This window comes from Microcaecilia unicolor, chromosome 6 (genome assembly GCF_901765095.1).
Source record: "Microcaecilia unicolor chromosome 6, aMicUni1.1, whole genome shotgun sequence".
Lineage (NCBI taxonomy): Eukaryota > Metazoa > Chordata > Amphibia > Gymnophiona > Siphonopidae > Microcaecilia > Microcaecilia unicolor.
In genome coordinates, this window is record NC_044036.1 from 77,316,270 (window position 1) to 77,341,991 (window position 25,722).

The following is a 25,722-nucleotide window of genomic DNA, read 5'->3' on the forward strand; positions in this document are numbered from 1 at the left end:
TATTTTGAAGAAATTTTGAAAATTCCTAAAGAGAGTTTCCCTCCGGTAGTCAAGACTCAATATATATTTGGAAAATTTGTTAGACCAGAACCATTACCAGATCTGAATGTAACAGCTTTTTTAGAAAACTCTCTAGAGATTGTTACACAAAGATTGACTTTGTTAGTATCCTTTGCTTTCGAGGTTGATAGGAATAATGTATTTCGTTTATACTTTAAACATATGCAAGCCAGTTTTTTTGCGGAAAAAATTCAGATTTACCCGGATCTTAATAGAGATACGCAAAAGAGAAGCGAGAGTTTTTGGTTTTAAAGCCGAGGACTCTCGCCTTAGGAGGGTCATATACTTTGAAGTATCCATGCAGATGCCTGGTAACAATTAATAATGCTAGTTATGTTTTCTTGACCCCAAAAAGCTGGCTGAATTTATTACTTCTAAGGAAAAGGGAAATGTTCAGCCCTGAATGACCCCATAGGATGCTGGTTGTACCTTCTAGTGGGTGTCTAACGCTCACCCCTCTGAGTGATTGCTTTAAAAGGAGGATTATACCTCCTTAGTTTTTTTTTCCTTCTTGTTTTATTTTTCCTATATCTTGTTCCCAAATTATCGTGATCAATATGTATAAGAAATATTTCTTGTTATTTAATTTAATGAAGAGAGATGTATCTCTGTTGAATATCATTTCCAAATCCTGCATTATATTATTATGAATGTATTGTTTATTGAAAAATTATAAATAAATAAATAAAATTGGTCCACTTGACACGGAATGACTCCGAAGCAAAGAATTTATTCATTCTTTCCACTATGGCCTTAGCCTCCCTGAGTGCCCCTTTTGTTCCTTCATGATCTAACTGTCCCACTGATTACCTCACAGGCTTTCTGCTTCTGATGTACCTGAAAAAGGTGTTAAAATGAGTTTTTGGTCTCCACAGCAAGTTTTTCTTCGTATTCTCTTTTGGCTTTCTGTATCAATGGTTTATTAGAATGTTCTATATCTCCATGACTAACTGGTGGTTTACTGTACAATAAACGACTTCTGTTAGGAAAAAGGAGAGGAACTACAAAATTTGACAGGAAAGTGGATAGAACGAAAGTACAGAGGGTTAGGAAAGTGGAAGGGTTAGAGAGTAGAAGGGGTAGGCAGTTGCAGTTTGCCAACAAATCAGTCTGTGGTAAAAGCTTTAGCAATGAGCCAGTCTTTAATTTTGATTTGAATGTTTTAAGGAGTTTCAGCATGGATGTCAAGTGGAAGAGAATTCTAGCGAAAAGGGGCAGCAAAAAAAGAAAATAGGATGATGAGTAGACTCAAACTGTGCATCTAGCTTATGTTGCTTCTTATTTTCTTCATTCCGATCTAATAGCCTCTTTCATTTCACCTTTTAACCGTTCTGGCTGTCATTTGCTCTTCTTTCTATCTTTGTTAATACATGGAATATATCTGGTCTGGGCTTCCACGAAGGTATTTTTAAACATCGTCCATGCCTGATTTAAAGTCCTAACCTTTGCTGCCGACCCTTTTAGCTTCTTTTTAACCATTTTCCCTCATTTTGTTTTAGTTGCCCTTTTGAAAATTAAATGCTGCTACAATAGATTTCTTTAGTGACTTCACTTCAGATATCAGCTCAAATTTCAACATGTTGATTGCTTCTGGGAGTGTGAAAAAATTGCCAGGGAGCTTCTTAGAGGAGAGGACCACTGGTCTCTTTTTAGTCCCCCTCCTTACCAAATGAGAGATAAATCCCCATCAGAGGAGCTCTTTCATTGATTTTACAATTAAATAGCTCAGGCTATCCCATTTCAATTAGAGAAGGAGGGGAAGCTCAGGGCAGAAACATTGACTCAATCTTCCAATTCCTCAGTCTCCCTCTTCCTTCCCAGCAAGCTATGACAGTACCCTTCACAGAATCTTAAAGGACCTATAGATCAGAATCATAAAGGACCTAGATGAGAATGTGGAGAACTCCCTGTCCATATCTCCTGTTAATGTCCACTCTATTAGTCTAGAAGGCTCCAGGATTCGAAAAGCAACAGCTTCCTCACTATTCCATGCCGGTTGTATCCACTTTCAAAAGAGCCAATAGTTCCCAAGGCTCACTCCTTGGTGTCCCTATGGAAGAGAAGCTCAGACATTGGAGTCTTTTTTGAAAAGAGATTGTTTCAGAATGCTGTGCTGTTATCCTACAATGGCACAGTGCTGCAAGGTTTGTGAATACTCTTCCTTGGGGTAAGTTTGAGGAACTCTTGAGAAGGAGTGTGGAAAATACATAGTTGAGCTATGATTTTTTTCAGACTGCATTGAGAGCATCTGCCATGGGGATTGGTCCTCAGAGACTTGCCTGCCTGTGGGCCTTAGGTAAGACTGTAACATATTAAGTGATGGCAGATAAAGACCTGAACGGTCCATCCAGTCTGCCCAACATTCATTATTAGTTCAAGATTAAATCAGCAATTAATGTTATATACTTGATCATGGTCTTTCTTTGGTGTTTCTGGAGCATACAGTGTAGAAGTCCACCTGGCTCTGTCGTTATGTTCCAACTACTGTAGTTGCCGTCAAAGCCCACTCCAGCCTATCCAAATCTGTTGTCATTTGCGGGATACAGACCGTAAAAGTCTGCCCGGCACTGTCCTTGTTTTCCAAATTACTGGAATTTCCGTCAAAGCTCTCTCCAGCCCATCCTAAACCGAATTGCTATATGTGGAACTCATACCATACAAGCCAGCCCATCACCAGCCTTAGTTGATACAGCCAGAGTTGCCATCTAAGCACTACTTGACATGCAAACACATATGCAACCCTTTAAGTTTGTTTTTTTATACCATTCGTTTTCTAATTAGAGATTTTCTGTGTTTATCGAACGCGTTATTGAATTCTACCACAGTTTTTTTTTCTTCACCACCTCCCTCGGGAGGGCATTCCAGGCATCAGCCACCCTCCATGAAAAAGAATTTTCCTGATAATTACTCCTAAGTCTACCACCCCACAACCTCAATACATGTCCTCTAGTTCTACCATTATCCCTTCTCTGAAAAATATTGTTTCTGTGTGTGTGCAAGAAAAGCTTGCTGACATGCCATGGAGAGAATTTCTTTGCAGATGAGGTTCAAGATTTCCATCCTCTGTTTTGATTTCTAAGGGAAATATTTATTATAAGTAAGTGAAGTGTGCTTATCTGTTCAATGTATTATGAGTCACTTGCAAGCTCATTTTCAAAGCACTTAGCCTCCCAAGTTCCATAGAAACCTATGGAACTTAGCCTCCCAAAGTGCTTTGAAAATATGCCTCTTGGAGGCACATTTCAAAGCACTTTGGGAGGCTAAGTTCCATAGGTTTCTATGGAACTTTGGGAGGCTAAGTGCTTTGAAAATGAGCCCGATAGTCTTTATGTATTTTTGGTCAATACTGTAATATATTTGTTCTCCGAGGACAAGCAGGCTGCTTGTTCTCACTGATGGGTGACGTCCACGGCAGCCCCTCCAATCGGAAACTTCACTAGCAAAGGCCTTTGCTAGTCCTCGCGCGCCCATGCGCACCGCGCATGCGCGGCCGTCTTCCCTCCCGAACCGGCTCGTGTTCGTCAGTCTTCTTTTGTCCGCGCTCGGTACGGTCGTGTTTGCGCCGCCCCTTAAGTTGATCCTCACGCGTCTTTTGGACTTTTCCGCTTTAAAAAAAAAAAAAAAAAAAGGGATTTCGGAGAAAGGCCTTTCGGTCTTTCCCTTCCCGTATTTCCAGTTTTTTGCCCCATTAAGTTTCTTTTCGTTTTCGGGGTAGGCCCTTTTGAGATCTCGGGTCGAGTTTTTTCTCCCCCTCTTTTTGGTGCCTTTCCGCAATTACGAGTTTTGATTTCGCCGGCGTGATTTTTCCGCCCATGTCATCAAAGTCTCCCAGCAGCTTCAAGAGTGCACCCAGTGCGCCCGGGTAATCTCGCTCACTGATAGGCACGCGTCGTGTCTTCAGTGTCTGGGGGCTGGGCACTGCCCGCAGGCCTGTAGTCTTTGCGCCCTTTTACAAAAAAGGACTCAGCGAGATTGGCCCAGTGGAACGTGTTGTTCTCGGGCTCTTCGTCGGCAACAGCACCGGGAGTATCGAGTGCATCGACGTCGACAGCGTCAAGACCTGCGACCTCGGCAGCGACTGTATCGATTGCATCGAGGCATCGACCCTCTGCATAGTTGGTACCGAGACATCTGAAGGCTGCGTCAGCGTCGGTGGTACCAGGACCTCCACTAGTGCTGATGTCGTCGGACGGTGGTGCTTCGACTGGAGTTCAGGTGAGGGCTGTCCATTCCCCTGCTGGTGGCGGTGAGCCTTCGAGTGGATCTCCCCCTACCCTGAGGGCTCCTGCGGTACAGCCCCCCCCCCCCCCCCCCCCCCCCCCCCCGAGACCGACCTCCTTCGGCCTCGGCCCCGAGGAAGCGACGGTTGGATTCTACGTCCTCCTCGTCGGTACCGGGAAGTTCCGGTGACATGCTTCGTTTGAAAAAGTCAAAGAAGCATCGACACCGGTCTCCTTCCCGCGTCGGTACCGAGAGCTCTGGGTCGCCGAGGGAATCGGCACCGAGAGGACCGCTCACCCTCTGTTCAGGAGGTGTCGATGCGCTCCACCTTGGACAGCCCGGAACAGCCTCCACGCCCGGAACAGACTCTGACTTCGACACCTGCATCGGCTTCCATGTCTTTCTCCACAGCCGCCCTGCACGAGAGTCTCCGGGCCGTTCTCCCAGAGATCCTGGGAGAGCTGTTGCGCCCTTCCCCTCCGGTACCGGGGGTGCTTGCGCCACCGGTACCGTCGAGTGAGGCGCCGGCTGGCCCCTTGCCCGGGGTGAGGTCTCCGACATCGGTGCCGCTTGCGGTACCGGCGGAGGGAGCTTCGCCGGTGCTGGCGAGGGAGTCTACCTCTCGACGCTCACACCGTGGCCGTGTTTCCACGGAGTCGAGCCAGGCACGGCTTCAGACACAGGTTCATGAACTTGTGTCTGATACCGATGGTGAGGCCTCGTGGGAGGAGGAGGACATCAGGTATTTCTCTGACGAGGAGTCTGATGGCCTTCCTTCTGATCCCACTCCCTCCCCTGAAAGGCAGCTTTCTCCTCCCGAGAGTCTGTCTTTTGCGGCCTTTGTCCGGGAGATGTCTACGGCCATCCCCTTCCCGGTGGTTGTGGAGGACGAGCCCAGGGCTGAAATGTTTGAGCTCCTGGACTATCCTTCTCCACCTAAGGAAGCGTCCACAGTACCCATGCATCATGTCCTAAAAAAGACATTGCTGGCGAACTGGACCAAGCCTCTAAGTAATCCCCACATTCCCAAGAAGATCGAGTCCCAGTACCGGATCCATGGGGACCCAGAGCTGATGCGCACTCAGTTGCCTCACGACCCTGGAGTTGTGGATTTGGCCCTAAAGAAGGCTAAGAGTTCTAGGGAGCATGCTTCGGCGCCCCCGGGCAAAGACTCTAGAACCTTAGACTCCTTTGGGAGGAAGGCCTACCATTCCTCTATGCTCGTGGCCAAAATTCAGTCGTACCAGCTCTACACGAGCATACACATGTGGAACAATGTGCGGCAGTTGGCGGGCTTGGTGGACAAGCTCCCTCCTGAGCAAGCCAAGCCATTTCAGGAGGTGGTCAGGCAGCTGAAGGCGTGCAGAAAATTCCTGGCCAGAGGGGTATATGATACCTTTGATGTTGCGCCCAGGGCCGCTGCTCAAGGTGTGGTGATGCGCAGACTCTCATGGCTGCGTGCCTCCGACCTGGAGAATAGGATCCAGCAGCGGATTGCGGACTCGCCTTGCTGTGCGGACAATATTTTTGGAGAGAAGGTCGAACAGGTGGTAGAGCAGCTCCACCAGCGGGATACCGCTTTCGACAAGTTCTCCCGCCGGCAGCCTTCAGCTTCTACCTCCAAAGGTAGACGTTTTTATGGGGGAAGGAAGACTGTTCCCTACTCTTCTGGTAAGCGTAGGTACAATCCTCCTTCTCGACAGCCTGCGGCCCAGGCTAAGCCCCAGCGCGCTCGCTCTCGTCAGCAGCGTGCGCCTCAGCAAGGCCCCTCGGCTCCCCAGCAAAAGCAAGGGGCGAGCTTTTGACTGGCTCCAGCAGAGCATAGCCGACATCAACGTGTCAGTGCCGGGCGATCTGCCGGTCGGAGGCAGGTTGAAAGTTTTTCACCAAAGGTGGCCTCTCATAACCTCCGATCAGTGGGTTCTTCAAATAGTCCAGCAAGGATACACCCTCAATTTGGCCTCCAAACCTCCAAATTGTCCACCGGGAGCTCAGTCTTACAGCTTCCAGCACAAGCAGGTACTTGCAGAGGAACTCTCCGCCCTTCTCAGTGCCAATGCGGTCGAGCCCGTGCCATCCGGGCAAGAAGGGCTGGGATTCTATTCTAGGTACTTCCTTGTGGAAAAGAAAACAGGGGGGATGCGTCCCATCCTAGACCTAAGGGCCCTGAACAAATATCTGGTCAAGGAAAAGTTCAGGATGCTTTTCCTGGGCACCCTTCTTCCCATGATTCAGGAAAACGATTGGCTATGCTCTCTGGACTTGAAGGACGCCTACACGCACATCCCAATACTGCCAGCTCACAGACAGTATCTACGATTTCAGCTGGGCACACGTCACTTCCAGTACTGTGTGCTACCCTTTGGGCTCGCCTCTGCGCCCAGAGTGTTCACGAAGTGCTTGGCTGTAGTAGCAGCGGCGCTTCGCAGGCTGGGAGTACACGTGTTCCCCTATCTCGACGATTGGCTGGTGAAGGACACATCCGAGGCAGGAGCTCTACAGTCCATGCAGATGACTATTCGCCTCCTGGAGCTACTGGGGTTTGTGATAAATTATCCAAAGTCCCACCTTCTCCCAGTACAGAGACTCGAATTCATAGGAGCTCTGCTGGATTCTCGGACGGCTCGCGCCTATCTTCCAGAGACGAGAGCCAACAACTTGTCGTCCCTCGTCTCGCGGGTGTGAGCGTCCCAGCAGATCACAGCTCGGCAGATGTTGAGATTGCTGGGCCACATGGCCTCCACAGTTTATGTGACTCCCATGGCCCGCCTTCACATGCGCTCTGCTCAATGGACCCTAGCTTCCCAGTGGTTTCAGGCTGCTGGGGACCTAGAAGACGTGATCCACCTGTCCACGAGTTTTCTCAACTCCCTGTATTGGTGGACGATTTGGTCCAATTTGACTCTGGGACGTCCTTTCCAAATTCCTCAGCCACAAAAAGTGCTGACTACGCATGCGTCTCTCCTGGGGTGGGGAGCTCATGTCGATGGGCTTCACACCCAGGGAAGCTGGTCCCTCCAGGAACGCGATCTGCAGATCAGTCTTCTGGAGTTACGAGCGGTCTGGAACGCTCTTAGGGCTTTCAGAGATCGGCTGTCCCGCCAAATTATCCAAATTCAGACAGACAACCAGGTTGCCATGTATTACATCAACAAGCAGGGGGGCACCGGATCTCGCCCCCTGTGTCAGGAAGCCGTCAGCATGTGGCTCTGGGCTCGCCGTCACGGCATGGTGCTCCAAGCCACATATTTGGCAGGCGTAAACAACAGTCTGGCCGACAGGTTGAGCAGGATTATGCGACCTCACGAGTGTTCGCTCAACTCACGAGTAGTGCGCCAGATCTTCCAGGTGTGGGGCACCCCCTTGGTAGATCTCTCGAGCCAACCACAAGGTCCCTCAGTTCTGTTCCAGACTTCAGGCCCCCGGCAGACTGGCATCGGATGCCTTCCTCCTGGACTGGGGGGATGGTCTGCTGTATGCTTATCTTCCCATACCTCTGGTGGGGAAGACTGTTGAAACTCAAGCAAGACCGAGGCACCATGATTCTGATTGCTCCTTTTTGGCCGCGTCAGATCTGGTTCCCTCTTCTTCTGGAGTTGTCTTCCGAAGAACCGTGGAGATTGGAGTGTTTTCCGACCCTCATCACACAGGACGAAGGGGCGCTTCTGCATCCCAACCTCCAGTCTCTGGCTCTCACGGCCTGGATGTTGAGAGCGTAGACTTTGCCTCTTTGGGTCTGTCAGAGGGTGTCTCCCGCATCTTGCTTGCTTCCAGGAAAGATTCCACTAAGAGGAGTTACTTCTTTCTATGGAGGAGGTTTGCCGTCTGGTGTGACAGCAAGGCCCTAGATCCTCGCTCTTGTCCTACACAGACCCTGCTTGAATACCTTCTGCACTTGTCTGAGTCTGGTCTCAAGACCAACTTTGTAAGGGTTCACCTTAGCGCAATCAGTGCATACCATTACCGTGTGGAAGGTAAGCCGATCTCAGGACAGCCTTTAGTTCGCTTCATGAGAGGTTTGCTTTTGTCAAAGCCCCCCCGTCAAACCTCCTACAGTGTCATGGGATCTCAATGTCGTTCTCACCCAGCTGATGAAACCTCCTTTTGAGCCACTGAACTCCTACCATCTGAAGTACTTGACCTGGAAGGTCATTTTCTTGGTGGCAGTTACTTCAGCTCGTAGAGTCAGTGAGCTTCAGGCCCTGGTAGCCCAGGCCCCTTACACCAAATTTCATCATAACAGAGTAGTCCTCCGCACTCACCCTAAGTTCTTGTCAAAGGTTGTGTCGGAGTTCCATCTGAACCAGTCAATTGTCTTGCCAACATTCTTTCCCCGTCCTCATTCCTTCCCTGCTGAACGTCAGCTGCACATATTGGACTGCAAAAGAGCATTGGCCTTCTATCTGGAGCGGACACAGCCCAACAGACAGTCCGCCCAATTGTTTGTTTCTTTTGATCCCAACAGGAGGGGAGTGGCTGTGGGGAAACGCACCATATCCAATTGGCTAGCAGATTGCATTTCCTTCACTTACGCCCAGGCTGGGCTGGCTCTTGACGGTCATGTCACGGCTCATAATGTTAGAGCCATGGCAGCGTTGGTAGCCCACTTGAAGTCAGCCACTATTGAAGAGATTTGCAAAGCTGCGACGTGGTCATCTGTCCACACATTCACATCTCATTACTGCCTGCAGCAGGATACCCGACGCGACAGTCGGTTCGGGCAGTCAGTGCTTCAGAATCTGTTTGGGGTTTAGAATCCAACTTCACCCTCCTAGGCCCATGTTTATTCTGTTCCAGGCTACACTCTCAGTTAGTTGGATAAGTTGTTAGGTCAATCTCAGTTATGTCCTCGCCGTTGCGAGGCCCAATTGACCAGGTTTGTTTTGAGTGAGCCTGGGGGCTAGGGATACCCCATCAGTGAGAACAAGCAGCCTGCTTGTCCTCGGAGAAAGCGAATGCTACATACCTGTAGAAGGTATTCTCCGAGGACAGCAGGCTGATTGTTCTCACAAACCCACCCGCCTCCCCTTTGGAGTTGTGTCTTCCCTTGTCTTTGTCTTGCTACATATGGGACTGACGAACACGAGCCGGTTCGGGCGGGAAGACGGCCGCGCATGCGCGGTGCGCATGGGCGCGCGAGGACTAGCAAAGGCCTTTGCTAGTGAAGTTTCCGATTGGAGGAGCTGCCGTGGACGTCACCCATCAGTGAGAACAAGCAGCCTGCTGTCCTCGGAGAATACCTTCTACAGGTATGTAGCATTCGCTTTTTGTTAAATTTGTAGTCTACTTAGAAGCTTTGTAATATGTAGATTAGGAATGTTTTTAATTTAATAAATGTCCTGGGAACAAAAGAGATGGACCTCTATACTCAGCCTAGTCTAGGAGAATCTCAAACTTTTCATCCAAGTTAAGATAAAGGGCTTCTCTCCCACTGATCTTGGTAGCTCTGTCTTCTCTGCATTTAAATACAACCTATGAAAGCTTCAACCAATCACTAAGACTGTAGGCAATTATTTAAAGCATATTATCCAACCAGGATCAGGGGAGAGTGACAAATAATTGCACACCAGTGTAGAGCTTAAGAGATGTCAAACTCATGTTTTTGACTCTGTACAGAAAAGTGCATTGTTTAATTTTACTATACCACCTTATCTGGCAGGCAGGTCCAAGCAGTGTAAGATAACAATAGCAGGGCTTTCTTTATGTATTAATCTATCAAGGAAACTTAAAAAAAAAAAAAAAACAGGCCTGTGGCTCGTATGGAAGCTAGATTGGAAATGATCTAATATCTGAATTCCTCGAAAAATGCCTTTAATTGGTGGACCCAATGTTTCCATTACTTTGCCCAATAGTAGATGATTTGATCCAGGCCTGTGATTTTTCAGGCTTCTGTATATCTACTTGACAACCTTTTCAAGCTTGGATATGCCACTTCACCCTTTAAAGATTTTAGAAAAAAATTCTGTCATTATTGGAGCGCATTTTATTCGTTTTTCTTATTGAAGGGGAGTACATTTGAAAAATAAGAAAATAAGTACCTGGTGCTGCTACTCAATGAAATGCAAGAAAATCTTTGAATAAATAATAGTTACTTCAGTTAATGTATGCAGTTATTTTAAATACCATGCTATTGTAATTTTTTAATATAAAAACTTTTGGATGGGTAGTAATGAAATTACATATTGGTAACATCTGTTTTCACTTTCTAGGCCTTAGATGGTCAGAATATCTATAATGCATGCTGTACCTTGCGGATTGATTTTTCAAAACTGGTGAATTTGAATGTGAAATACAACAACGATAAAAGTAGAGATTATACTCGTCCAGATCTCCCATCTGGAGATGGCCAACCAGCATTAGATCCTGCCATTGCTGCAGCATTTGCCAAGGAGACATCGCTTCTAGGTATGATTTACTGTTTGTTTGGGTTTTTTTTTGGGGGGGGGAGGGGGGGTTCAGGTGAAATTAAAGCAGAGAGGGAGGGATTTTTATTTTTTTGTACCAGTTGATTCTCCATTTTTTTTGTATTTCTTTTGGTAGAATGTTGACACAAGAATGCTTTGAGAATAAGTTGTCATGAAATTGCTGATAACAGGGGAGTCTTTGTGTGTGTGTGTGGGGGGGGGGGGGGGGGGGAGAATGTTAAATTAATCTAAAAATAAGGATGAATTATATGATAAGCAAAATTTTTACACTTCTAATGTACCTTACATTTGAATCTCATATTCCTTATTTAGCGTCCAGTATAGCAGTTTCTCCGAGGACAAGCAGGCTGCTTGTTCTCACGACTGGGTTGACGTCCGCGGCAGCCCCCACCAACCGGAAGAAGCTTCGCGGGACGGTCGGCACGCAGGCCACGCCCACCGCGCATGCGCGGCCGCCTTCCCGCCCGTGCGCGACCGCTCCCGCCAGTTACTTTTTTTCCGCGACTGAGAGAGTGGTGCGTTTGCCTCTCTCTCTGTTCAGCCGCCGGATTTTCGACCGCGTTTACGCGGATCGTCGCTTGGATCCCGTTCGGTTCCTCTGATTTTGTTTGTATTGTTAAAAAAAAAAAAAAAAAAAAAAAGAAATTTTTTGCGCGTGTGAAGCACGCGCTCCCCTTTTTCCCTCGCTTTCTAGCGGGGACGCCACGTTGCGGCCTAGTGGCCGCTCGGTCGGTTGATTTTTTCGTGGTGTGATTTTAGCCACCATTGCCGACTTTGACTTCGCCGACGCGATTTTTCCGTCGATGTCCTCGAAGGTCCCGAGTGGATTTAAAAAGTGTGGTCGCTGCGGCCGGCCGATCTCGCAGACCGACACCCACGCTTGGTGCCTCCAGTGCCTCGGGCCGGAGCACAATCTCAAGTCGTGCGCTTTGTGTCTCGGTCTCCGGAAACGGACTCAGGTTGTGAGGCAAGTTCTGCGGGACCGTCTTTTTGGAACTTGCGCCGGCCCCTCGACGTCGACCTCGACGGCATCGGTATCGAAGGCCGGTTCTTCGGTACCGGTATCGATGCCCGAGACATCGGCACCGATGGCAGCGACCCCAGGAGAACAGGTCCCGTCGGCCCGCCGGTCCGCCGGTGAGAGTGGGGTTGAGAGGCCGCGTGGGCAGTCGGCCCCGGTCACTCCCTCAACTCGTGAGCCACGGGACCGAACCCTGTCGGACCCGGTACCTCGAGACCGAGGGGGATCAACCTCCTCCTCCATGCCCTCCGGCGCCGGTGACGTGCACCGGAAAAAAGATAAGAAGCGCCGTCACCGGGAGCCCTCGGTGCACCCTGAAGAGGAGTCGACGCCGAAGCGTCATCGCAGAGAGGAGAGATCTCCGTCGGTGGTGGAGGTACCGACGCGTCGGGGTTCCGGCACCTCGGTGCCGTCTCCTGGCCCCCAGCAGCTTCTGGCACCGACACCCTTACCGGCCCCACCGCCTTTCCCGGCAGCGGGCCTGGACGAGTGCCTCAGAGCCATCCTTCCGGGGATCCTGGAAGGGCTGATGCGCCAGGCTGTGCCGGCGTCGGGGGTGCTTGCGCCCCCGGCGCCGATGACTGTGGCGCCGGCGAGCTCTAGCCCGGCGCCGGGGCTGTCGACACCGCCGCCGCTTGCGGTGCCGGTCTCGACCGCCACGCAGGTGGAGTCCCCGTCGACGTCGATGGAGGGAGCTCCGTCCCCGCCGGCGCGGGAGTCCACCGCTCGACGACACCGAGACCTTGGTGCCTCGACGTCGAGCCGGGCCCGGTACCGGACTCAGCTACATGAGCTAATGTCCGATACCGAGGATGAGGACTCGTGGGGGGAAGAGGAGGACCCGAGATATTTCTCCTCAGAGGAGTCTACGGGCCTTCCCTCGGACCCCACGCCGTCACCGGAGAGGAAGCTCTCACCTCCTGAGAGTCTCTCCTTTGCCTCCTTTGTGCGGGATATGTCTATAAGCATTCCCTTTCCCGTGGTCTCTGTGGAAGAGCCGAGGGCCGAGATGCTCGAGGTCCTCGACTATCCATCACCACCTAGAGAGTCCTCCACGGTACCGCTGCACAATGTCCTGAAGGAGACGCTGCTTCGGAACTGGGTGCGACCACTAATTAACCCCACCATTCCCAAGAAAGCAGAGTCCCAGTACAGGATCCACTCTGACCCAGAGCTCATGCGGCCCCAGTTGCCCCATGACTCAGCGGTCGTGGATTCTGCTCTCAAGAGGGCACGGAGTTCGAGGGATACCGCCTCGGCGCCCCCGGGGCGGGAGTCTCGCACTCTGGACTCATTTGGGAGGAAGGCCTACCAATCCTCCATGCTCGTGACCCGCATCCAATCTTACCTGCTCTATATGAGCATCCACATGCGGACCAATGTGCAACAGCTGGCGGACCTGGTCGATAAGCTCCCGCCGGAGCAGTCCAGGCCTTATCAGGAGGTGGTCAGGCAGCTGAAGGCGTGCAGAAAGTTCCTGTCCAGGGGGATTTTTGACACCTGTGACGTGGCATCTCGTGCTGCGGCCCAAGGTATAGTGATGCGCAGGCTCTCATGGCTGCGTGCCTCTGACCTGGACAACCGCACCCAGCAGAGACTGGCTGACGTCCCTTGCCGGGGGGATAATATTTTTGGCGAGAAGGTCGAGCAGATGGTTGACCAACTGCATCAGCGGGAAACCGCTCTCGACAAGCTCTCCCACCGGGCGCCTTCAGCACCCGCCCCCGCGGGCGGGCGTTTTTCCCGGGCTCGGCAGGCTGCACCCTATTCTTTTGCGAAGCGTAGGTACAACCAGCCGGCCCGAAGGCCTCGTCAGGCACAGGGACAGCCCCAGCGCGCTCGTTCCCGTCAACAGCGTGCGCCTAAGCAGCCCCCTGCGCCTCCACAGCAAAAGCCGGGGACGGGCTTTTGACTGGATCCATGGGAACATAGCCGCCCTACAAGTGTCCGTACCGGACGACCTGCCGGTCGGAGGGAGGTTAAAATTCTTTCACCAAAGGTGGCCTCTCATAACCTCCGACCAGTGGGTTCTCCAAATAGTGCGGTACGGATACGCCCTGAATTTGGCCTCCCTGCCTCCAAATTGTCCTCCGGGAGCTCAGTCTTTCAGCTCCCATCACAAGCAGGTACTTGCAGAGGAACTCTCCGCCCTTCTCAGCGCCAATGCGGTCGAGCCCGTACCACCCGGGCAGGAAGGGCAGGGATTCTATTCCAGGTACTTCCTTGTGGAAAAGAAAACAGGGGGGATGCGTCCCATCCTAGACCTGAGAGGCCTGAACAAATTCCTGGTCAAAGAAAAGTTCAGGATGCTTTCCTTGGGCACCCTTCTGCCAATGATTCAGAAAAACGATTGGCTATGTTCCCTGGATTTAAAGGACGCATACACTCACATCCCGATACTGCCAGCTCACAGACAGTATCTCAGATTCCGCCTGGGCGCACGGCACTTTCAGTATTGTGTGCTGCCCTTTGGGCTCGCCTCTGCCCCACGAGTGTTTACAAAGTGCCTCGTGGTGGTAGCGGCCTACCTACGCAAGCTGGGAGTGCACGTGTTCCCATATCTCGACGATTGGCTGGTCAAGAACACCTCGGAGGCCGGAGCCCTCCGGTCCATGCAGTGCACTATTCAACTTCTGGAGCTGCTGGGGTTTGTGATAAATTACCCAAAGTCCCATCTCCAGCCAACTCAGTCTCTGGAATTCATAGGAGCGCTGCTGAATTCCCAGACGGCTCAGGCCTACCTTCCCGAAGCGAGGGCCACCAATCTCTTGGCCCTGGCTTCGCAGACCAGAGCGTCTCAGCAGATCACAGCTCGGCAGATGTTGAGACTTCTGGGTCATATGGCCTCCACAGTTCATGTGACTCCCATGGCTCGTCTTCACATGAGATCTGCTCAATGGACCCTAGCTTCCCAGTGGTTCCAAGCCACCGGGAATCTAGAGGATGTCATCCGCCTCTCCACCAGTTGCCGCACTTCACTGCTCTGGTGGACCATGCGGACCAATTTGACCCTGGGACGTCCATTCCAAATTCCGCAGCCCACGAAAGTGCTGACGACGGATGCATCTCGCCTGGGGTGGGGAGCCCATGTCGATGGGCTTCACACCCAGGGTCTGTGGTCCCTCCAGGAAAAGGATCTGCAGATCAACCTCCTGGAGCTCCGAGCGATCTGGAACGCACTGAAGGCTTTCAGAGATCGGCTGTCCTGCCAAATTATCCAAATTCGGACAGACAATCAGGTTGCAATGTATTACGTCAACAAGCAGGGGGGCACCGGATCTCGCCCCCTGTGTCAGGAAGCCGTCGGTATGTGGCGTTGGGCGTGTCGGTTCGGCATGCTTCTCCAAGCCACGTACCTGGCAGGCGTAAACAACAGTCTGGCCGACAGACTGAGCAGAGTCATGCAACCGCACGAGTGGTCGCTCCATTCCAGAGTGGTACGCAAGATCTTCCGAGAGTGGGGCACCCCCTCGGTGGATCTTTTCGCCTCTCAGACCAACCACAAGCTGCCTCTGTTCTGTTCCAGACTTCAGACACACGGCAGGCTAGCGTCAGATGCCTTTCTCCTTCATTGGGGGACCGGCCTCCTGTATGCTTATCCTCCCATACCTTTGGTGGGGAAGACCTTACTGAAGCTCAAGCAAGACCGCGGCACCATGATTCTGATAGCGCCCTTTTGGCCCCGTCAGATCTGGTTCCCTCTTCTTCTGGAGTTGTCCTCCGAAGAACCGTGGAGATTGGAGTGTTTTCCGACTCTCATTTCGCAGAACGACGGAGCGTTGCTGCACCCCAACCTTCAATCCCTGGCTCTCACGGCCTGGATGTTGAGGGCGTAGACTTCGCTGCGTTGGGTCTGTCTGAGGGTGTCTCCCGGGTCTTGCTTGCCTCTAGGAAGGATTCCACTAAAAAGAGTTACTTTTTCAAGTGGAGGAGGTTTGTCGTTTGGTGTGAGAGCAGGGCCCTAGAACCTCGTTCTTGCCCTGCACAGAACCTGCTTGAATACCTTCTGCACTTATCAGAGTCTGGCCTCAAGACCAACTCAGTAAGGAATCACCTTAGTGCGATTAGTGCTTACCATTATCGTGTGGAAGGTAAAGCCATCTCTGGAGAGCCTTTAGTCAGTTCGATTCATGAGAGGCTTGCTTTTGTCAAAGCCCCCTATCAAGCCTCCTACTGTGTCATGGGATCTCAACGTCGTCCTCACCCAGCTGATGAAACCTCCTTTTGAGCCACTGAATACCTGCCATCTGAAGTACTTGACCTGGAAGGTCATTTTCTTGGTGGCAGTTACTTCAGCTCGTAGGGTCAGTGAGCTTCAAGCCCTAGTAGCTCATGCTCCATATACTAAATTTCATCACAACAGAGTAGTGCTCCGCACTCACCCAAAGTTCCTGCCGAAGGTGGTGTCGGAGTTCCATCTTAACCAGTCAATTGTCTTGCCAACATTCTTCCCCAGGCCGCATACCCGCCCTGCTGAACGTCAGTTGCACACATTGGACTGCAAGAGAGCATTGGCCTTCTACTTGGAGCGGACACAGCCCAACAGACAGTCCGCCCAATTGTTTATTTCTTTCGACCCTAACAGGCTAGGGGTCGCTGTCGGGAAACGCACCATCTCCAATTGGCTAGCAGATTGCATTTCCTTCACTTACGCCCAGGCTGGGCTGACTCTTGAGGGTCATGTCACGGCTCATAGTGTCAGAGCCATGGCAGCGTCGGTGGCCCACTTGAAGTCAGCCACTATTGAAGAGATCTGCAAGGCTGCGACGTGGTCATCTGTCCACACATTCACATCTCATTACTGCCTCCAGCAGGATACCCGACGCGACAGTCGGTTCGGGCAGTCGGTGCTGCAGAATCTGTTTGGGGTGTAAATCCAACTCCACCCTCCAGGACCCGAATTTATTCTGGTCAGGCTGCACTCTCAGTTAGTTGTTCTTCGTAGGTCAATTTCTGTTGTACCCTCGCCGTTGCGAGGTTCAATTGTTTTGAGTGAGCCTGAGAGCTAGGGATACCCCAGTCGTGAGAACAAGCAGCCTGCTTGTCCTCGGAGAAAGGGTATGATACATACCTGTAGCAGTTGTTCTCCGAGGACAGCAGGCTGATTGTTCTCACCTACCCTCCCTCCTCCCCTTTGGAGTTGTGTGTTTCATATTTTATTGCTTGTCATTCAACTGGCGGGAGCGGTCGCGCACGGGCGGGAAGGCGGCCGCGCGGTGGGCGTGGCCTGCGTGCCGACCGTCCCGCGAAGCTTCTTCCGGTTGGTGGGGGCTGCCGCGGACGTCAACCCAGTCGTGAGAACAATCAGCCTGCTGTCCTCGGAGAACAACTGCTACAGGTATGTATCATACCCTATATTGCAGTGCAGGGGTGAGCAACCATGGTTCTCGAGGGCCACGACCCAGTCAGATTTTCAAGATTTCCACAGTGAATATGCATGATGTTTGTATATAATGGAAGCAGTACATGCAAATCAATCTCATGCATATTCATTGTGGAAATCTTAAAAAACCTGACTGGTTTTTCAAGTTAGTATTTAGCAGGCATATGTCTGTTCTACCTTGGAACATATGTTAAGTGTTTGCATGCCTGCAAGGCTGGCATATCCATTTTTAACACTAGGGTTCTGTATGCCCTAATATTTGCTTTATCTACTGTTGACAGAAGAATAAGGAAGCCTGAGTGACCCAATTCCTCACATCATCTTCTAACTCAAGAATGTGTGTGGTATATTTTGGTCTCTCACTTTTGGAAAACAAGAAAATTGTCCCCAGGCCATATTGAACCTTCCATGTATTTTAGACACTAGAACAAAGGCCTTGGTAGTCTGATAATCAGCACTCCTTTTCCTTCTCTACCACTCCCCTCCTCCCACAAAAAAAAAAACAAAAAAAAACTAGCAAGGGGCATGGCGGTTTTAACCTTCCACCCCCACCTCTTCTCTAAAGTTCCTAGAGGAACAGGGCATGAGGGAGTTATGGTCTCTTATCCTACTATGATCCTTTATGTAGAATGAAAAATGATTTTTGTATAGCTTTTAGTTGTAAAAGTCGTGTGGAGTTTCCTTCAACTGAATCCTCCCATCAACTCTCCTATGCCATTTGAACGTAATGTGGTTTTGACTGTTCTGAAATAGTCCCTTTTTAACATTTGGACGTGTGAGCTTAATGATAACTCATGTATGGAAGCAGTTAGTGAGCTTGCAGGCTCTAATAACTTAATCCATTTTATTTGTTAATGACCTGATATACTGCAAGATAGGGCCAATACTGGCGGCTAAGAGGTTTACAACAAATTAAAATTGGCAATTAGCAATGTGATACTAAATTTCATCTCAGTAAGGTAGTGCTGTTGTGCCTAAGTGTCAGTTCTGGTGATCTGTCTGGCTGTTTGAAGTAAAGACACTTTGGGGCATTTAGTATATGGAGATCATATTTATTTTAGATAGTTCAAATTTGAGAATTGTGAAACAGAAGGCTGAAATTGTACTTTAAATGGAGGAGCCACTGCAGAAGGAGAATATAACATAAAGAGGCAGAGGCATACCACTTTGCAGGAATTGTCGTAAAACACTGTTCAGGGGAAGTCAATCTGTGCAGATGAGGAGGGACTTCAAACCTCTATGCTGCAAATTTTTTCCCATTTGGAAGCATTGATTGTGTCCATTGAAGGTGGGCAAATTTTTCATCTGGCCCTGGAGTATGCCAGTGTTATTATTAAAGGACTCTGGTGTTTGTTTTAAAGGTTTGAAAATCAGGGGTAATCTTTGAGCATGGTTATTTAAAGAATGTGGTTGTTTCCTTGTTAATCCATTAAGAATATTGTGAATATTTCCCTTCAGAGTGAGATTGCTCCACAGAAGACTGAAAGAGTTGGTGGTTTGTCCCATTCTCAAGAAGCCAAAATTAGATGTGATTGGGTGGGGTTCCATTTTTAATCTGCCCTTTTTTGGCAAGATAATTGAATGAATAGTGGTGGTCAGTTACAAGAGAGAACACATTTTTTTTTAAGTAAATATTTATTTTGTCAGATGGGCTTCTGGTTAGGGTATAGTGCAGATTGATCTTTGGTCATTTTGACAGATGTTTGTTGTAGGAATCTGTATCAGATTGTGAACTCCTGGTGGGTTTAGATTTATCCTCAGCCTTTGACACTTGAATAATATCCTGTTGAAGCAGCTCATGATCTTGGTGATAGTAGTGCAGTGTATCCATGGTTAGATCATTCTTTTCTATGAGGATTAAATAGGTCATATTTTGCCTTCAGTATTTCAGATGTGCAAGTCTTAAAATATTGTGCGCCAGTCTTGGAAGCCACTCCTGGCTTGAAATGAGGGTTTTTCCCCCCCCCCCCCCCCCCTTTGCAGTAATGAAAACTTGCAATTCCTGTGAGTATCATAATATTTTTTTCCACCACGGGCCTGAGGTACTTACTGTTAGGTACAGAACAGGAGGATACCCTGCGAGCAAACAATTTCAGAGGCCTTGGAGAAGGTAATTCCAAGCAATTGTGGTAGCCTTGCTCAAGGAATCCTATCATTCTCTGAGGACAAAGCAGGCTGAATCATTCTCACAAGTGGGTCGACGATCCGCATGGGCCCGGGAACTGGTGTATTGCATAGCAAAAAAGAAAAAGTTTTGCTGGAGCCTTCCGTCCTATTGCACCATCTCATTCCTCAGTTATTCTTTTTCCGCATGAGGAACAGCAGTTTTTTCTATGGCTCCTATTTCGCCCGGGAAAGAGCCTTTGTAGTGCTTTTTTTCACGGTTTTTCGCCTCTTGTCTTGTTTAAAAAAAAAAAAAGATTCTTTTAATTTCTTAGTGTTTGTCCCATTGTTTCCTTTATTTTTAGTCACAGCCGCCCTTTGGCCTGCTCTGCCGGGTCTCTCCCTTTTTCTTTTTATGCTATTTTCTTTCAGCACAATCGTGCTCTGATTTAGCCAGAGCGGTTTTCCCTTCCATGTCAACGAAGACTCCTAGTGGCTTCAAACGCTGTACTCGGTGCAACTGGACCATGTCAGGCACAGATACTCATTCTTGGTGTATCCAATGCCTTGGGCCCTACCATAGTCCCGGCGAGTTGTGCCCTCTGCCTTTGCATGAAGAGGAGGACGCAGATTGCCCGAGAGGCTCAGAGAGAGAAGCTTTTTGAAGTCCAGTCCTTCAACGACATCGGCATCGAGGTTGGTGGAGTCGACAGCATTGAAGGGAGGCATCGGCGTCGGAGGGTGGAGGGTAGGCATGGCTGCTCAGAGACCCCGATGCACTGGGAGCAGAGAGGCATTGAGTGGGTCTCCACCTGTCCCGAGGCCACCTGTTGTGCAGGCCCCCCGGGACCGTCGTCGTCAGAGCTGACCCTGAGACGTCGTAAGGATTCCATATAGTTCTCGTCAGCACCGAGGAGTGTCGATGAGGTGCATTGGGCGAAGGCCAAGAAGCACCGACACCGATATCCTTTGATGCGCTGTGCTGGAAACTCCGGGACGTTGAGAGATCTGGCTCCCGAGAAGCATCGGCACCGGGAGGAGTACTCCGTCTGCATTCAAGAGGTGCTGGTGTGCAGGTCTACAAGCAGCCGACATCCTGATCCCGCACCCCAGGTGGTTAGGCAACGTGAGCCCACACCAGCCCCACAGCCTTTATCGATGGCAGCTCTCAACGAGCAACTCTGGCCCTCACGTCCTAGGTTCGGACATCATATCAAGTCGCAGCTTGACAGATGTTGAGGTTGTTGGGCCGCATGGCTTCCACAGTATGTTACACCTATGGCACATCTTCACATGAGTTCTGCTCAATAGACCCTGGCTTCTCAGTGGTATCTGACCACGGGGGGGGGGGGGGGGGTTAGAAGATGTCATCCGAGTGTCCCCCGAGCTGATACGCTCTCTTCAGTGGTGGACAATTCGATCCAATCTGACTTTGGGACTTCCATTTCAAATTTCTCAGCCACAAAAAGTGCTTACGACAAATGCATCTCTCCTGGGGTGGGGGGCTCATGTAAATGGGCTTCACACTCAAGGAGCCTGGTCCCCCCAGGAAACAGATCTTCAGATCAACCTCCTGGATCTCAGAGCGATCTGGAACGCTCTAAAGGCTTTCAGAGATCGACTGTCCAACCAAATTATCTTAATTTAGACAGACAATCAGGTTGCAATGTATTACACCAACAAGCGGGGGGGAGGGGACACTAGATCTCGCCCTTTGTGTCAGGAAGCCGTCCAGATAGGGCTGTGGGTATGCCGTCACGGTATGTTTCTACAAGCTACTTATCTGGCATGCGTAAACAACAGTCTGGCTAACAGACTGAGCAGGATAATGTAACCTCACGAGTGGTCCCTGAATATGGGCGTAGCCCGCAAGATCTTCCGAGCATGGGGCACCCCCTTGGTGGATCTTTTTCCACTCAGCTCAACCACAAGGTCCCTCATTTCTATTCCTGACTTCAGGCCCATGACAGACTAGCATCAGATGCCTTTCTCCTACATTGGGGAACAGGCCTTCTGTATGCATATCCTCCTATACCTCTAGCAGGGAAGACTTTGTTGAAATTCAAGCAAGACTGCAGAACCATGATTCTGATTGTGCCCTACTGGCCATGTCAGAGATGGTTCCCTTTTCTTCTGGAATTGTCCTCAAAAGAACTGTGGAGATTGGACTGTTTCCCGACCCTCGTCTCTCAGAACGATGGGTCACTTCTACATCCCAACCTCCAGTCTCTGGCTCTGATGGCCTGGATGTTGAGAGCCTAGAATTCGCTTCCTTGGTTCTTCCGGAGGGTGTCTCCCGGGTCTTGCTGGCTTCCAGGAAAGATTCCACTAAGAGGTGTTTTTCTTTTAAATGGAGGAGGTTTGCCATCTGATATGACAGCAAGGGCATAGATCCCCTTTCTTGTCCTATACAGACCCTGCTTGAATACCTTTTACACTTATCAGAGTCTGGTCTGAAGAGCAACTCCATAAGGGTTCACCTTAGTGCAATTAGTGTGTATCATCAACGTGTAGAAGATAAGCCAATTTTTGGACAGCCTTTAGGTTGCTTCATGAGAGGTTTGCTTTTGTCAAAGCTCCCTGTCACCTCCACCAGTGTCATGGGATTTCAACGTCGTTCTCACCCAGCTGATGAAAGCTCCTTTTGAGCCACTGAATTTCTACCATCTGAAGAACTTGACCTAGAAGGTTGTTCTCTTGGTGGCTGTTACTTCAGCTCATAGGGTCAGTGAGCTTCAGGCCTTAGTGGTGGATGCATCTTACATTGTTTCATCACAACAGAGTAGTCCTCCGCATGCACCCTAAGTTCCTGCCAAAGGTGGTGTTGGAGTTCCATCTGAACCAGTCAATTGTCTTGCCAACATTTTTTCCCCGTCCTCATGCCCACCCTGGCAGCTTGCTTACCTTGGACTGCAAGAGAGCATTGGCCTTTTACGTGGAGCGGACGAAGTCCTTCAGACAGTCTGCCCAGTTTCTCTCTTTTGATCCCAACAGGAGGGGAGTCACCATCGGTAAACGCACCATTTCCAATTGGCTAGCAGATTGCATTTCCTTCACTTTTGCCCAAGCTGGGCTGACTCTAGAGGGCCACATCACAGCTCATAATGTCAGAGCCATTGCTGCGTCGGTAGCCCACTTAAAGTCAGCCTCCATTGAAGAGATTTGCAAAGCTGCGATGTGGTGTTCAGTCCACTCATTCACATCTCATTACTGTCTTGAGCAGGATACCTGACGTGACAATCGGTTTGGGCAGTCAGTGTTGCAGAATCTGTTTGGGGTTTAGAATCCAACTCCGCCCTCCTAGGCCCATTTTGTTCTGTTGCAGGCTGCACTCTCAGCTAGTTTGTATATAGTTTTAGGTTAATCTATGTTACGTCCTCGCCGTTGTGAGGCCCAGTTGACCACTGTTCGTTGTTTTGGGTGAGCCTGGATGCTAGGCATGCCCCACTTGTGAGAATGATTCAGCCTACTTGTCCTCGGAGAAAGCGAAGATACTTACCTGTAGCAGGTATTCTCAGAGGACAACAGGCTGATCCTTCTCACAATCCCACCCACCTCCCCTTGGAGTTGTTTCTCTTCTTTTGTTTATGCTTTTGCATTGAACTGAGGAGCATGGTCATGCGATGGGCGGGAAGTCACTCCGTGCATGCACGCCACACACTCCAGAAGGTTCTAGCAAAACCTTTTTGCTATGTGATATGCAGGTTCCCGGACTGACATGGATCGTTAACCCACTTGTAAGAAAGATCAGCTTGATGTCCTTGGAGAATACCTGCTACAGGTAAGAAACTTTGCTTTATCTGCTCCTTCAACAAGTCCTAGGATACAAATATTATTTCTTTAATTTCTATTGGTGAAGTCGTCATGGCTAACGTTCAGTTTTTGTATAGCGAGCTTGTAAAAACACAATTTGAGCTGATTGGGTTTCATCCTTGCCAGCTCGTTTCTGCAGGCCATCCGTTCGGTGCTGCAATATAGCTAGTTGTGCTGTTAGGTATCTCACAGAGGCATCCATTTGGGTTGGCAGCATTTGTTTTAAATTGTCTGCATGGCACTGTATCTCCAGCAGCAGCTTTTCCCCCACAGGGCTGCCATCTTATCGGGCTGCAGTGGTTCAGTTTTACGGTATTTAAGACTGGAAGATTATCACATATTTGAATTTTCCGGGTTTCATGGCAGAAGGTAGATTGATGAATATCTCACCCTCTAATTGCAAGAGGGAAACTTCCAGTCTTCTCCACAGAAACATTAGCAGGAGTGCTCAGTTCAAGCAGCCATCTACAACATGTGCAGAAGTCCCTACACCAAATGTTTTAACAAGATAGTTCTGTATACTCACTTGAAGTTCCTTCCTACTTGTCAGTTGTCTTGACAATATTTTTCCCCAGTCTCATGCCCAGAGGTAAAAGTGCCTTGCACACTTCAGATTGTAAATAAGCCTTAGCCTTCTATTTGGAGCTGGCTAAAACCCTTAGAAAGTTCACCTAGATTTCTGTTTCTTTTGCTCCAAATAAATTCAGGATAGCCGTTATCAAACATGCTCTTACCTGATTGATTGGCAGACTATATTTCTTTCACATGCCCATGCAGGCTTGATTCTTGAGGGTCATGTCAAGGCTCATAATGTGTGACCTGTGGCTCTGTCAACAACCCACTTGAGATCATCCTTCATGGAAGAAATTTGCAGGCCTCTGACATGGACCTCTTGCCATATATTCATATCTCACTACTGTTTGGAAAGGGACTCTTGATGTGACAGTATGTTTGGACGGATGGATGGTTTTCCAGAATTTCTGGTGGTGGGGTTAGAATTTGACTCCATCCCCCCAAGACCCTTTTTCTATTTTGAGGCTGCCTTCCAAAAAATAAAATGAATTCAAGAGAGTAAAATATAAAAAGGCTAGTTAGTACCAAAAATATGTAGGTTTCTGCCAGTTGTGGATCCTTTCTTGGTAATTATTTGACCCATTTTCTGTTGAAGGCAGCCTATAGCTAGGGAATCCCATCTGTGAGGACTTCCTACCTTGCTTCTCCTTGAAGAAAACTGAGCTACTTTAACAGGTGCACGTCATAGGCAGCAGGATACAAGTCCTCACATACCCATCCATGTCTGCAAGAAGTTGTTTTGTACTCAAAGCTTATTAAAGACAGCAGCAGACAGGAAGTGATGCATGTGCGCGGTGCTCCTTCTCAAAAGCTTCTGGAGAAAACTAAGCTGGAGAAGTACTTCCCTGCACCGGGTTCCTAAGGACTTGCATCCTGCTGCCCACAGAGAATACCTGCTACAGGGAAGCTGCCCACAGAGAATACCTGCTACAGGGAAGTAACTTGGTTATGTATGAGAGCTTAAAAAACCACCGCTAGCGATACAAAACTGTATTTGCTGAAGGCAGCCACATTTATTCTCTTAGGTCTTAAACTTTCCGATTGTATTACCCCATACTCTGGGCAGTGTCTGTAGTGGCTTGTTTTTGCTTTCAGAATAAAGTTCATTCTCCGAGGACAAGCAGGCGGCTTGTTCTCACAAGTGGGTCAACGTCCGCGTCGGCCCAGGACACGGCAATTTTTTCAAGCAAAAAATATATAAAAGTTTTGTCAGAGTCTTCTGGCGCACGCGTACGCGGAAGACCTCCCGCCCATCATGCGAACGTGCCCCTTTAGCTCTCTTTTTATCCGCGGCGAGGTAACAGGCTGTTTTCTCCTCATTTTTTGGGCCCAGGAACTAGAGTCTGACAACTTTTGTGTTTTTCTTTTCATTTTTTGACATTTTCTTTAAAAAAAAAAATTTTTTTTATTACCCATCGTTTCTTTTAGTTTTTTTGCCTATTTTTAAATTTACTTTCTTTTTTGACGGGGCCGGCTTTCTCCCTTTTTGTGCCCTTCGCTTTTTTGGCATGATCGCTTCGTTTGATTTCGCCAAGGCCGTTTTTCCGTCCATGTCATCAAGGACACCTAGCGGCTTCAAGCGTTGTACTCGGTGCAACCAGACCATCTCAGGTACTGATACCCATGCCTGGTGTATACAGTGCCTTGGGCCCGACCGTAGCCCAGCCGCTTGTAGTCTGTGTCTTCTTATGAAGAAACGGACTCAAGCGTTTCGAGAAGCCCAATGAGAAAAGCTTTTTGGGGCTCAGTCCGGTCCTTGGACATCGGTACCAAGGTCGGTGTCGTTGGCATGGACAGGAGCATGGACGTCGGGAGCAGAAGTAATGGCTGCTGGGAGGAGTGAAGCGTCGAGTGGGTCTCCACCTGTTTCGAGGCCTCCTGTTATGCAGGTCCCCCAGGACCGACCTTCGTCGGACCCGGCCCCGAGGAGACGTGAGGATTCCACGTCGTCCTCATTGGTACCGAGGAGTCTCAATGACGGGCGTTGAGCGAAGGCGAAGAAGCACCGTCATCGTTCTCCTTCGACGCACGGTACCGGGAGCTCTGGGGTGTCGAGAGAGTCGGCACCCGAGAAGCGTCGGCTCCGAGAGGATCGCTCCCCCTCGATACAGGAGGTGCCGATA

General features: G+C 49.6%; 1 protein-coding gene across 1 annotated transcript in view; it reads left to right on the plus strand.

Moving 5' to 3' along the window:
- The window catches only part of PTBP2 (polypyrimidine tract binding protein 2), a 191,809-nt gene that overhangs the window by 98,998 nt on the left and 67,089 nt on the right, over positions 1 to 25,722 (plus strand). The window contains 1 exon segment of the mRNA XM_030208338.1: positions 10,491 to 10,686. Coding sequence (XP_030064198.1) covers positions 10,491 to 10,686 — 196 coding nt within the window.